At 40.3% G+C, this 14,904-nt stretch overlaps 1 protein-coding gene across 3 annotated transcripts in view; it reads right to left on the bottom strand.

The window, feature by feature from the left end:
* Positions 1-2,469: 2,469 nt before the first annotated feature.
* VAMP7 (vesicle associated membrane protein 7) overlaps positions 2,470-14,904 on the bottom strand; it is a 427,850-nt gene continuing 415,415 nt past the window's right edge. For 2 of the 3 annotated variants that reach the window (XM_069063730.1, XM_069063728.1), the window contains 2 exons: positions 3,637-3,684; positions 2,470-2,638 (listed from right to left, as the gene is read on the bottom strand). In XM_069063730.1, the coding sequence (XP_068919831.1) occupies positions 2,579-2,638; positions 3,637-3,684 (108 nt within the window). In that variant the 3' untranslated portion in view covers positions 2,470-2,578. Of the gene's footprint in view, positions 2,639-3,636; positions 3,685-12,484; positions 14,535-14,904 lie in introns of those variants that run through there. The other variant, XM_069063729.1, reaches the window with a different exon arrangement.

Genomic DNA, 14,904 nt, shown 5'->3' with positions numbered 1-14,904 from the left:
CAATGTTTGTGAATCAACTCACACAAGTCTTCCCAGGTTTTTCTGAAACCATCCCCTTTGTCACATTCATATATAACAACTTGTTCAGTTATTCCCCAACTGATTGATGGGCATCCCCTTAATTTCTATTTCTTTGCCAACACAGAAAGAGCTGCTATAAATATTTTTATATCTACGGGTCCTTTTCCTCTTTCTTTGATCTCTTTGGGGTAGAGGTTTATACTCTCTTCTTGTGACATCTTTATTAACTCCAATGGGACCAATTATCTTTATCCACATGATTCCTTATCGTATTATTCCTTTTGTCTCTTACCTTCTTAGGACGTATGCCCAGCTGTGGTATCACCAGAGCTGAGGGTATGAACAATTTAGTGACTTCTAGTATAATTCCAGATGGTTTTCCAAAATGATTGGACCAATTCCAAGTCTGTCTCCTCACAGTCTCTCTTACATTTATCTTCATTTTTGCCAAGTTAATGGCAATCAGATTAGTAATTTGGAGGTCTTTCATATGATCATTATTGATCATTTTGGGGTAGACACCCCCCTAATGCACCAGTGGGTTTGAGACCCCTCGGTTCCCTTTAACCTGGTTTAGCCTGTCTGCTGAAAGGTTTATCAGGGTGTTGCTGCTGTGCATGCTACAGTTTCTTGGAGCCACAGGTGAGTTAGGTGGAACAGGTGGACACCAGCCCTGAAAAGGGCTTGGCAGCCTTCACACCAGAGGCACTAGTCTTCCCTGAACACACTAAACTCACTTACCTTGGCAGTGTACTTTTCAGGGATGTACACAATGATAATGAGGTTGATGCACAAATTGTCAGAGCTAGCTCAGTGTTTGGGAGGCTCTGAAAGAAAGTGTGGGAATAGACTGACTACAAACTGGTCTACAGAGCCGTGGTGCTGACCTCTTGTTGTATGCCAGGAAACTGAATCACTTCCATTTGAATTGTCTTAGGAAGATCCTGAAGATAACCTGGCAGGATAAGGTACCAGACATTAAGGTTCCTTCTTAAACTAAATGCTGAGCATTCAAACTCTACTGCAGAGAACACGACTCTGATGGGCTGCCCATGTTGTTCAAATGCCAAATGTATGCTTGTCCAAGACTAATGGAGAACTCACATGGGCAGGCCTTCACATGGTGGTCAGAAGTGATACAAGGACACTCGAGAACTTTGGAATTATGTGACATGGGAAACACTGGCACAGGACTGCTTAGCATGGCGTGCAGACATCAGAGAAGGTGCTGTACTCTGTGAGCAAAGAAATTAAGTAGCTCAAAAGAAGGACAAGATATGGAGATTTGGAGAATCCATCCCAAATGTTGACATGGACTATTTGAGCCCAGCCCGTGGTAGAGCATTCCGAGATCGTATCTGATCAGCTAGTCAGACATATTGAAACTTGACTCTAGCATAGTGATGTCATTTTGGTCCTCTTCAAGAACGAAGGACAACCAACCAACCATTGATCATTTTAATTTCTTATTTTGTAAACAGTATGTTTATATCTTTTGATCACTGACCTCTGGGGAAATGTCTTTTGGTCTATACATTTGTGATAATTTTCTAAATATGTTGGATATTAGATTTCCATTGGAAATATTTCATTAAAAGATTTTCCCCCAACTTCCAAGAGGCAGTTGGTGGTATGGATAGAGCACTGGACAGGAAATGTTCCAATCCAGCCTCAGACACTTACTAGCTGTGTGACCCTGGACAAGTTACTTAGCCTTGTTTGCCTCAGTTTCCTCATCTGTAAAATGACCTGGAGAAAGAAATGGCAAACCACTTCAGTACCTTTGCCAAGAAAATGCCAAATGGGGTCATGAAGAGTCAGAAATGACTGAAAAATGAACAACAACAAAAAAGCACCTTCTTCCCAGGGTTGTTGTAAGGATCAAATGAAACAATATTAAGTACTTAGTACAGTGCCTGACACATAGTAGGTACTATATAAATGCTTATTCCCTTCCAATAGCCAAGGGTATCTGAGTGGGCTCATTGCTGCATTTAATTTTGCTGATTTATAAGCTTTTAAAGTTTATGTAGTCAAAATTTTCTATTTTATTTTTTATAATTGCCTTAATCTCATTTAAGAATTCTTACCAAACCATTTCTTACCAATTCTTACTAAACCATTTCCACCTGTTTTCCAATTTTATAAATATAAAAATTTTATAATAAAATATAAATTATATAATATAATATAAAATATATATAATATAAATTATAAAACATAACAAAATAGAATTATATAACCTTTTATGTTAAGATTACAGAGCTTTGGGGGCGGCTAGGTGGCGCAGTGAGTAAGAGCGCCGGCCCCGGAGTCAGGAGGACCCGGGATTGGTTCCCGCCTCAGATACTTAACACCCACACAAAAAAACTGGCTGTGTAACCTTGGGCAAGTTACTTAACCCCAATTGCTTATATATATAAAAGATCACAGAGCTTATTACAAAGCTAAGATTAACAGAGTTTATTATATGGTACATGCTATATTGTAGTTCTTGGGAAATTGGTTTCCAGTTTTTTCAGCAATTCTCATCCAGTAACATGTGTCCTTGGGTTTATTAACACTTGGCAACTGTCTGTGGGCTCGGCCTCACTGAGACTAGTCCTCTGATTTGATACTGGAACAAAATGAGACACTTTATAGGTCATTCAACAGTTAAAAAAAGGAATTTTACTTAGCCATAGCAGGCAGCTAGTCAAGAAAGACAGGCATTTTTCTGAACCTTCAATCACCCTTCAAGGTGATTCCACTGAGCCTAACTTGCTTGCCTGAATTACCCACCATGACCTGCCAAAAGCCTTACAAAACACCTGGAGCTGACTATTTTGTACTCAGGTGATAAGGAAGTGATGTAAGTACTCTGAACCTTTAGTCCTCTCAGCCAACCAAATCTTGAGGGTGATATCTCAATTATCTTTTAAGGAAAAATCAACCTAAGTAGCATGGGGAGAAGGATCAGGATATTTCTCCTATCACACCCCAATCCTTGTTGGTAAGGTCATTAGGGTCTTATAGAAGACCTTCCAATATTTAAATGACCAGGGCTATCATTGGTCAACTCTGATCTCCAGTATTTAAGAGGCCTGATACACATAGGTGGTGTATAGAGTACTACTGTTTGAGGAAGCTGGTGGCACCACATTCAATAGAGAGCTGGGCCTGGATTCAGGAAGACCTGAGCTCAAATCCAGCTTCAGATACTGACTAGCTGTGCAATCCTGTGCAAGTCATTTCACCTGTCTGCCTCAGTTTCCTCATCTGTAAAATGAGGATAACTGTACCTATTTCCCAAGGTTGTTGTGACAATACAGGATAACAATGTTAAAGCACTTAGAACAGTGCCTGTTTTCCTCAGCTGTACATGGCACTTTCACAAAAATTAACTATGTATTATGGCATTAAAAAACTCACAAAAATGCAGAAAGACAGAAATATTAAATGCACCCTTCTCAGACCATAATGCAATAAAAATTATATTCAATAAAGGGCCTTGTGGAAGCATAGATTTAAAATTAATTGGAAACGAAATAGTCTAATCCTAAAGAATGAGTGAGCCAAAGAACAAATCACAGAAAAAATAACTTCATTAAAGATAATGACAATGAGACAACATACCCAAATTTGTAGGAAGCAGTCAAAGCAGTACAGGAAATTTATCTTGTGCTTACATCAATAAAAAAAGAGAAAAAGCAGATTTTTTACTTTTGAATCATTGCAATTAGGCATGCAATTAAAAGAAAAAAAACCTAGAAAAATAACAAATTAAAAATCCTCAGTTAAATATCAACAGACTCCTGAAAATCAAAGGAAAGATTAATAAAATTAAAAGTAAAAAAAATCAAACATTTAACTAATAAATAAAACTAGGAACTGGTTTTGTGAAAAAACAGATAAGCCATTGGCAATTCTGATTTTTTAAAATGAAGAAAACCAAATGACCAGTATTAAAAATTAAAAGGATGAATGCATCACCAATGAAGATGAAAATGAGCTATTTTGCCCAATCATGTGTTGATAAAACTTGACAATCAAAGTGAAATGGATAGCTACAAAAATATAAATTGCCCAGATTAACAGAAGAGGCAATAGAAAACTTAAATAACCCTATCTTTTTTTGTTGTTTAGTTGTGTCTAACTCTTTGTGACCCCATGGACCATAGCATGCCAAGACCTTCTACTCAAGTTCATGTTCATTGTTTCCATGATACTATTTATCCATCTTGAAATTAAATAAGCTTTAAATGAGCTCCCTAAGGAAAAGTTCCCAGGAATAGATGGGGTCAGGGGAGACACACGAGTAGAGAATACATGAAACCAGGGTGCATGCATGTGGGCAAAATGTATCCGTTGCAATTTATGTAAGCACTTAATGAATAGATCTTTTTCTTTTTGAAAGCATGTGAGTTACATTATTTGAAATCATCACAAGGTTCATGGCACATTTTGGTGGTAAAAAGGGATCCGAGGAAGACAAACCACTGGAAAGTGCTGTTGTAGATAGTGCCAATGAACACTTGCTCTAGTTTAATTGGGTTCTCTGCTTCACACTTGATTGCCCCTATAACTCTTTCAGTTTCTGTAATGTGGTGCTTATGTGAATGACAAATTCAGAAAGCATTTCTGCTTTCTAATGAAATACAGATTTATTGAATGGAGCACATGCTTGCCACACTGTCTCATCACCATTACACTGTCTAGTCTTTGCTAAGAGATTTGACATATGATTTCATGCTTGGCTGCCTCCAGGCTCTGTAAAGATCCAAAATCTGGTCCTTTAAGACTCAATTAACCTTTTCCTCTTTTCTATACATATGCCTACCAGTCTTCTGTAATAATCTGACACTCGAGTAACCCAAAACTTCCATTTTTGTTCTCTAGGGAGATGGTGTCAATAGAGATTTCTGATATGAGCAAACCACTGCCATTATCTCTGCTGTGACATGTTTAACTTTGGTTTTGCCCACAGACAGTGCTCTGACTTTGAGGATGGAGCCATCACCTGCCTTCTCCACAGGTAAATATTATATTTCTGACCTAGGAAATAGGAATTCTGCCTCACTTACAAATACGATCATGACTTAGCTTCATCCATACAAGACACTTCTAATTTTGGTCCGTCTAACTCCCAATTTCTTTGCTGGAGTGACCTCTTTGCTCATTCAAACTGAGTAATTCTTCTTCCCTAGATGGAGGTTTAAAATCCAATTCCCATTTACTGCCCCCTACTGGGACTGTATCAAGAATTTCTGAGTGATAAAATTGGTCTGGCACTTTACAGAGTATATCGTGTATTCTCTTGGGCTAAACTTGGCAATAAATTACTGTTCAATTCCCCAATTATTTTATAGCTCCTTTCAGTACTTTCATCTTATAGTGTCTTTAAAAGTTTTATACCTAGAAAAAGTTTTATACACTCAGTATGAGTAGACCTCTGTGTGCCAAAACACTTATTATATGACAATACATCTATTATGGAACCTCCCTATTTTCAAAAGACTGATCCATAATGACAGTACTTAAAGAAATCACAAAGTTTTGGTACTAAACATGTGACATCATCAATCAATCATTTATTAAGTGCAACTATGAGCCAGGCATTGTGCTTAAGCACTAGGGATACAAAATGAGGCAAAAAGGCAGTCACTGCCCTCAAGGAGCTTACAATCTAATAGGGGAGACAACATGCAAACAAATATGTACAAACAAGCTACATACAGGATAAATAGGAAATAGTGAAGAGAAGGAAGGCACTGGAATTAAGGAGGGTTGGGGAAGGCTTCCTGTAGAAGGTAGGACTTTAGTTGGTGCTTCAAGGAAGCCAGGTCAGTAACTGGGGAGAACATTCTAGGCACAAGGGACAGTCAGAGAAAATGGTCGGAGCCAGGAGGTGGAAGGTATTGTTTAGGAAACAGCTAGGAGGCAAGTGTCCCTGGATTAAAGGGCAAGCGTAATAAGACTGGAAAGGGAGAATATGAAGAGTTCTGAATGTCAAACAGTGAGCATTTTGTATCTGATCCTGGAGGTACAGGAGCCACTGGAGTTTGAGGAGGTGGGGTGACATAGTCAGATCTGTTCTAGGAAGATCACCTTGGTGGCTGAATGGAGGATAGACTGGAGTGGGGAGAGAGTTTTGGAGAAGGCAGCAGATCCTGCCCCTCCAGCAGTTACTGCATGAAATGACAAGGCCTGCACTAAGATGGCAGTGTCACAGGAGAGAAGGGGGGTATATTCAAGAGAAGTTGCAGAAGTAAAATCAGCAGGCCTTGGCAACAGCTTGGATATAGGGGTGTGAGAGAGTGAGGAAGCTAGGATGACTCCTAGGTTGTGAACTGGGGGATTGGGAGGATGGTGGTGCCCTCTACCATAATAGAGAAGGCAGGAGGCAGGGAAAAGTTTAAGGGCAAAGATAATGTGTTCAGCCTTGGCCATGCTGAGTTTTTTGAAGATATTCAAGATGTCCAACAGGCAGCTGGAGGACTTCAGGGTCATGTGATGAACGAGATGGAAAGCTAGATACCTTTTCAGATGCTCAAAAATTTCAAACTTTTCCAAAATAGGAATTATGCACAAGAGATGACACACATTCAGCTGTCTCCATCATCTGACACTAAGAGACCCAGTGAGGCAACAACCTGATGTGAACTAATGATAGAGAAGGTGAATGTAGTCACTCAGCACCCTCTCCTCCACTGGCTACCCCACTCTGCACTTTTAAAAGCCAAAAGCCAGGGGCAGCTAGGTGGCACTGCAGTGAATAGAACATTGGCCCAGGAGTCAGGAGGACCTGAGTAGAAATCCAGCTTCAATTACACTTACTAGCTGTATGACCTTGGGCGAGTCACTTAACCCCAATTGCCTTGCCTTCCCCCTCTAAAAAGCAAAAAAAAAAAAAAAAGGCAAAAAACTTGTTCTGCCTAGTACTGAAATGTGCTGGCTTTCTGAAGAACAGAGGGAACAGAGGCACAATGCTAGTGTGTGCATGTGTGCCTACTATGTGCCAGGAACTGTTCTTTACAAATATTATTGTCATTTGATCTTCACAAACAACACCAAGAGAGAAGAGCTATTACCACCCCCATTTTACAGTTTAGGAAACTGAGGCAGACAAAGGTGAAGTAACTTGCCCAGGATCACAGCTCATAAGGGAATGAGGCCAGTTTTAAATTCAGGTCTTCCTGACTCCAGACCTAGAGTTCTATCTACTGTGCCACTTAGGTGCCAAGAAAAAAATAGTAATAGGGAGGCATAAGGAAAAAAGACTGAAATTGCCAAAGATCTCGGAAGGAAGAAAACTCAAAGACCCTAAGCACTAGCAGATAAACCAACAGGAAAGACACTAGTAACAGAAGGAAATGTGGCCTTCAATTCAGCTAAAAAAAGTCAGATATCTATGAATATCACAAAACTAAAGAAAATGAATTAATACCTGATAAGGCACATACTCTGTAGATTCTCAGGACAGCAGAAAACCACAGCAGGATGTTCTGAAGAGTTTGAGAAATAAGAATTGTGAAAGTACAGTTTATGGCCTTCATAGCAGAACAGAAAAGTCTGAATTCACAGTGGCCAGTCTTGCCAAAAAACTAAAGAGAAACAACTGATTGGGGCTGCAAAAACACAGAAGTGCAGGACAAAGTGGAAGAAGAGAAGTATAAAACAGTAACATTCAAAGAAAACATCAATTCTATACAAGAAAAATATTGATTCTAAGACAGGACATATAGGGACAATGTAAGGACTCAACTTCTTCCAGAAAAATGTCATGTCAAAATCCAACAAGCAGATGGAGATGCAAGACTGGAGATCAGGAAAGAATAGAGATCCAAGTTGTTGATGTTCTCAAATTTATCAAACACTATTCTACTGTTTCTGGGCCTTGTGTGCCTCATCTGTTCCAAAGATCAACTTTTAAATCCATTCCAAGTAGTTTTGATGGCTACTGCTTGGTAGTAGTTTGATATGATACTGCTAAGCCCCCTTCTTTCCCACTTTCATCATTTCCCTTGAGATTTTTGATCTTCTGTTTCTACAGATGAAAGCTGGTATTATCTTGTCCAATTGTAGAAGGCAACCTGTGGTAGCTTGATTAGCTACTGTTGATAGCAGTGAATATGTAAAGTGTTTTTTTAGTATAGTCCATAGTCCAACCATGAACAATTAACGTCTCCAGTTATTTATGTATTTCTGTTAAGTGTTTTGTAGTTGTAATCTTATATTTTGTGTGGTCTTGGTAGATTATATCTAATATATTTTATATATTCAGTTACTTTGAATTAAAAAAAAAACCTCTTCCTGCTGGCTTGTGTTGGTACTATACAGAAAAGTCAATGGTTTCTGTAGGCTTACTTTATAATCTGCCACCTTGCTAAAATTACTGTTTCAATTTCTGGTTGAATCTCAAGCTCTCCAAGTAAACCATCACATCATCTATAAAAATTATAATGGTGTAGCTTTTAAAGAAAAAAAAAACCTCAACCTATCCTTATTCCCTCAGTTTCTTGTTCTTGTCTTATTGCTATAGTTACTATTTCTAGAACCATATCACAGTAATGAGTGGATACCCTTGCTTTACTCCTCATCTTCAGCATTCATTACAGATAATGGTTTTAGATATAATCTCCCATGAAAAGGAATGGTTCATTTATTCATATGCTTCAACATTTTTTTTAGATACATACTGATGTATTTTATCAAAAGTTTTTTTTGGAAAAAATCCACAGATGACTGTGTAGTTTTTATTACTGATATGATCTATCATGTTTATAATTTTCATAATATTGAACCAGCCATGCATTCTTGGTATAAATCTAGACTGGTTATACCATGTACTCTTTTTTATGTGATCGTGTAGCCTCTTTGCTAATATTCAATAATTCACTATTTTTTGCTGATACGGATTAGATATTAGTTTGCAGTTTTCCTCCTGTGCTTTCTGTCTCCCTGGTTTAGGTATCAAGGCCATTTATTTGTCTCATAAAAGGCACTTGGTAGAATGTCTTCTTTCTCTTGTTTTGCAAACAATTTATATAATACTATGTTAACTGTTCTTTGAATGAGAGAATTTCCTTACAAATCCATCTGTCTGGGATGTTTTTTCTTACTTCTGAAAACAAAGGTATTCTTTTTATTTTTGCACCATCTTTCCCCAATATTCCCTCCTATGTCACCAGAACTCTTCTAACAAAGTGGAAGAATTAGGGTTTTCAGATGCACATAATCTAAATCTTGATGTCTCAGTATGATTTTCACTTACATTATCATGGTGCATATCATCTGATTCTACTTTTCTTTGCTCTGCATCAACTAATGTTTCCATGTTTCTGTCAAATCAACAAGTATATATACAGGGTAAACTGGAGGTAATCTCAGAGGGAAGGGTCTAGCATTGAAAGGAAATGAAGTGAGGAAAGCCAGGAGATGGATATGAAGGTGGAGAACATTGCACGAATGAGGGACAGTCGGTTAAAAGTGTCTTGTGCAAGGAATACCAAGGAGACCAGTGTTTCTGGATCAGAGTACATGGAAGACGGTCAGGAGTAAGAAGACGAGAAAGCTAGAAGGGCCCAGGTTGTGAAGGGCTCCTTGTATCATTTCTTGATTCTTTCTCCAATTTTCTCTTAATTCTTCATCTTACTTTCCATAGCTCAACAGTATTTCATTAAATTTATATACTACAAATCCCCAATTGATTGGCATCCATTTTGTTTCTACCTTTTTGCTACAAGAAACTGCTGCCACTGATATTTTGGTATGAGTTCTGTCCCTTTAATTGTATTTCATAATTCACATCATTTTATTACCTGCTCTACCTCCATCATATTGACCTTTTGGGGCACAAGCCCTGTAGTGTTACATATCTGGGTCAAAGGCAATGAAAATTTCGGCAACTTTTCTCAAACAAGTCCAAATGGTTTTCCAGAATGGCTGGCCTAACACACAGCTCCCCAGCAGTGTATTAGTGTGCCTAATGGCCCACAACATGCTCATTTGGTGGATATGAGTGGAAAACTTCAGAGCTGTTGAATATGACTTGGATCATTCTTTGGTGAATATTGATCTTTGTTTCTTCTCTATAATTATTCTTTTAAAAAGACTTTGTCGGGGCAGCTAGGTGGCACAGTGAGTAGAGCGTGTCCCCAGAGTCAGGAGGACCTGAGTTTGGATCTGGCCTCAGACACTTAGCACACACACACAAAAACTAGCCGTGTGACCGTAGGCAAGTTACTTAACCCCAATCGCCCTCCAAAAAGCAAATAAATAAATAAATAAATAAAAAGACTTTGTTTAGATCTTTTGACTCCTGCTGACCAGATTCTCACTTGCAGATAAGCTGTTGTGAGCCCAGGGCTCTGGGATTGAACACTTGAGATAGACACTGATTGGAGTGTGGGAACCAGTGGGCCTCAGGCCATGGTATAAAAAGTGGGTGGGATAAAAAAATGGCAGAGGGTGGGCTGTGGTGGGGCATATATTTAACTATATGCCACATGGTGGCCAGATAGGGAATGTAACGTCCTGAGACACATGGGAACATCTTGGTGAAGAAGCCTAAACAGGTGGAGTCATTTGGATGCCAGCCTAAGCCTAAGGGCTCTAAGACTGTGTGTAACAATGGTGTTATGGGGGCTGTGGGGTAGAAGGCCATGTGGGTCAGAGAGAAAAGCTGCAAGCTCAGAGAGAAGAGCTACAAGCTAAAGGGGAACTTATAATGTCTTAGGTGTCCCTAAGGTTGTAGAGTTACTTGTTGGCCACCATCTTGAGTGCAGCACTCTAGGAAAATATACTGGTATCTTGGGAGTCCTCTGTGTGACACTACAGGCATACTGTAACGGGCTTGCTAAAGAGTATATAAAGTATAATAAGCCTACCCCTCAGGGTACGGAAAAGGTTGTTTTATTGGAAGGGTATAGCAGTGCAGGGGGAGAGGCAACCAAAATTGGCCTCTTTGGTCTTCCCCATAATGTGACATTGCACCTCATGTTACAGTGGATAGAATACTAGATTTGCACTCAGATGTTGTAGGCTCACTAGTTCTGCCACTTCTGAAAAATGGAACCTTGGGCTTTGGTTTCCCCATCTGTAAGATGGTGGTGTTGGGACTGGATGAACTCTCAGAGGTCCCTTTCAGTTGGAAGTCTTGAATTCTCTGTCCCACTCCCGGATGCTATTTTCATTGTTTTGCTTTTATCCCTTGAACCCAGCACAACTAGGTGCTCGCTGAGTGCCTGCTGAATTGAGAAAGTACAGGTCTGGAGTTCATCATAAAGGTGGACAGCTGAAACCACAAGTTAATGGAATTGCAAAGAAAGAGAAAAGTTTCAGCCTAGGTCAGACACTTAGGGAATAGTTTTATTAAGAGGCTGGAAGGAGGGGGTGCCACAGTGCAGAGTGCTGGGCCTGGAGCCAGGAAGATCTGAATTCAAATCCAGCCCCAATTATTAGCTGTGTGACCTGGAGCAAGTCACTTCACCTTTATCTGCCTCAGTTTCCTCCTTTGTAAATGGGAATCATAACAGTACCTACCTCTCAAGTGCTGTTTATGAGAGTCAAATGAGATGTGTAAAATTATTTGCAAACAGTATCTGTATAAGCTACCAGCATTGCAAAGGCTCTAGGTCTGGAGTCAGAGGAGCCGAGGTCAAGTCCTGACTCTTGTACTTACTATCTGTATGACCTTAGGCAATTCACTTAACTTCTCTGCCACCAGATGCATTTGTACAGTGAGGGGGTTGGTCCCTTCAAGTTCTATGATCCTATAAATATCTGAAAGACTGTCAAGTGGAAGAGGGATAAGACACTGCTACTTAGCTCCAAGTAGCAGAACTAGGAATAATGGGTTGGGTTGGAATTGCATAGAGAAGGATTTAGGTTTGACATAAGAAAAACTTACCAACTTACTGAAGAACATGGACAGGAATCCCACAGGACGGGCAGGCACGGAGGGGTTGCAATCGGCTTGGTTGGAGGGAACATTGATATCAATGAAATCCCAGCTCCACCTTCACCCCTGACATTGCTGTCCCAAAATGCTGCTGCATCTCTGGAGGTTAAGGCACCTTCCATTGGAGAATGAATAGATGGCTACTCATTGGGAATGTTGAAGAGGGAGCAGACAAATAGAACAGATGGACTCAGTTCCTGTGAAATTCAACCCCAGTGATCCATTACCTTTATGTTCAGGTGGAACAAAGGCCAGAAAACTGAATTTCATTTCTGTTTCTGCATGCACTCATCCTACTGGTTCCTGTAAGATCTTCAGTAACTGTAGAAACAAATCATCTTAAAACTCTTCCAGATGTCATTCACAGTCCCCAGCAGCTCTGATGCCTTTTGGTTGCTCAGGTGGCACTTTTAAAATGCATGTTCCTTGCCATCCAAACACTGCCCCACTCTGGCAGAGGTAACAACCTCCTGGCTGCCAAAATTAAGTCACTGAAGCAAATGTTTTAAAAACAAAGGCCACTCACATTTCTGTGTCATTTTATTTCAAGAGGTGAAGCTTTTCAATTATGCTGTCAATGAATGCATTCTTTAAGACAAGAGCATCTTTGTTAAAAGTGGTTTTATACAGAAATAGAATCGAGAGCAAAGTCAATTCCCTGAAACATGCACAGTTAGGTGCACTGATAACTTGGTGCAGGTGTGGACACAAAAGGGAATTGGACTTTGAAGCCATTTGCTTCTGAGTAAAGCTACTTTGGTGGTTATAACCCTAGGACGCACAATTCTGTTCTGGACCAGGTAGGCTAAAGTAATAAAAAAAAAAAAAAAAGGATTTGAAAGGGCCACTGTGATAGACCTGACCAATGGGAAGGAAGATGGCAATACTTTCAATGTGTATGTTGGGTTAAGGGAAGGGGGAGAAGGAGCAGGTCCCAATAAAACAGTATGAATTATGGAATGCAGTTAAAAGGATAGGCACTGCAAGCCACAGGATGTGATGCATATATAGTCAAGGCACATGGTCAGGATAATTCAAGGAGTTGCAATCTGACGAGAATGGGGCACAGACACTAATTCTTCAGTTAACAAAGGGGTCCAAGCTTCCTATAATCTCACTGAAGGGCACTTACTGGGAAATCTACAGACAGACCCCTGCCTGGCTCCCTTTGAGACATACACACACCAATCTCCTTGATAGCAGGTGTGCCCTTTAAACTACATGGCCTCTGGCTAGGTTTCAAGACAGGCTTATTACATTGCTTTCTGCACCATACTATTTGCTTTTTCTCCATCTCCACTCTAGTCAAATGATTTTGCAATCATGTAAATTTTTAAAGGATCCTTCCCCCACCCCCAATGAAGGCTGTTTAGTCACCTTTGTGCTTTGCTTGGTGACCCGAGCTCTGGCCAAGTATCTGCTCAACCTCTGGTCCAACTGTAGACAGCCACTTAATGTGCACAGGCCCAGCCTTGAAGGAAGTGCAGTCTGTAGCTCAGCAGCCAAGCCCAATACAGGGGATGGGGGGGAGACAGGCACTCTCAGCGACCACACCAGCTCCACTGTTGACTTGCATTCAGTTTATTCATTCAAGGCAACACAACTGGTAAGCCCCCATAAGAAAAAGATTTCCTGTGTTCTACTTAAATAACTTCCAAGCCAATCCAAACTGTTAAAAGGCAGTCTCTCTTCCTGCATCATGCTTGGCCAAAGCAGTTCTACCATTCTGGGAACAAATGGGTTGATCTGAAGAGCCCCTCCCCCCAAGAGGACAAAAATACTACTTAAACACACAACACGGAAAGTAGCAACATTGTTCCAACTCTGGACATGAATGAAACCATCACTTTTTCAACTCAATTGCAACAGAAAAGCAGAGGAACAGTTTGGTCCATTTTTCTGAACTGGATGCCAAAAAATACCATATGGGATGAATGGACTTGAGAAATTCCACCAGGTGCTTTCCATTAATCATTGATCTGATCTCCAGTTGGTTACCAATGCTAGGTCTCGAGAGGACTCTACATGAATGGACGGACAGCACCAGTCCTGGAATTCCAACCCCCCAAAGGAGCAAAGGCGTGCCCCCACTATTCACTCCCTACTCAGAAAGGAGTCTGTCCATACATATCAGAGGGGATGAGGCTGAGATGCATCATTTGGATTCCATTAAAGTGCAAATGCTTCGGTGTATATGGTCACATCAATATGTGTGCCCTCTTTATTCTCAAGTAGCAGCTGGAGACCTGGCTGGCTCCATCTGGGTGACAGCAAAGAGTTCAAAATGACAACTCCCTTTCCAACCAAGGTGGCAATGGAGCAGAAGCAGTGACTGGATGGCTCCATTTGGGGGGCACTGGGATACACAAAGAAAAGTGCAGTCTGGGGATGGTGGAAGAAAAGTAGAAGGAAGGGGTGGACAGTAGCAATCAGGAGGGAAGGTACTTGGGTTGCTTCTTAAATCCTTGCTCCCTCATGTTCTTGGCTTAAGATTGTTCTGAATTTATTTTGCCACACAGCTTGGCCAGGTAAGCCCACCACAGGCAACTGACACAACGACGTAGATGAAGATCTGGGGAGAAATGACATTTCTGGTCGTGAGCAAAATACAAAATACAGAGTAAAAATTTTAGGGCATTACATCCAAAGTACATTCCATTAGGAAGCACCTCACTATACCCCACTGTGATCCCATCATTTTGAAAGTCATTAACAAGCCATGTTTGTAAAGTACCATGTTTCCCCGATAATAAGACACTGTCTTATTAAATTTTTTGGACAGAAAAACACCAGAGGGCTTATTTTAATGAACACTGACAGCAATTTTAATAAACAGGTAAATGTGAACAAAAAAATGTACCTTTATTCAATAAGCAAATCACTGGGGAAGAACAGGATGACGCGCTCACTGCTGCAGCTCTGATTGGATGCAGCTCGGAGCG

This window comes from Petaurus breviceps, unplaced genomic scaffold (genome assembly GCF_028583685.1).
Source record: "Petaurus breviceps papuanus isolate PSGF00001 unplaced genomic scaffold, PetGlider_PUasm1.0 90601, whole genome shotgun sequence".
Taxonomy (NCBI): Eukaryota; Metazoa; Chordata; class Mammalia; order Diprotodontia; family Petauridae; genus Petaurus; species Petaurus breviceps.
This window is presented reverse-complemented; position numbering and strand designations above follow the sequence as displayed.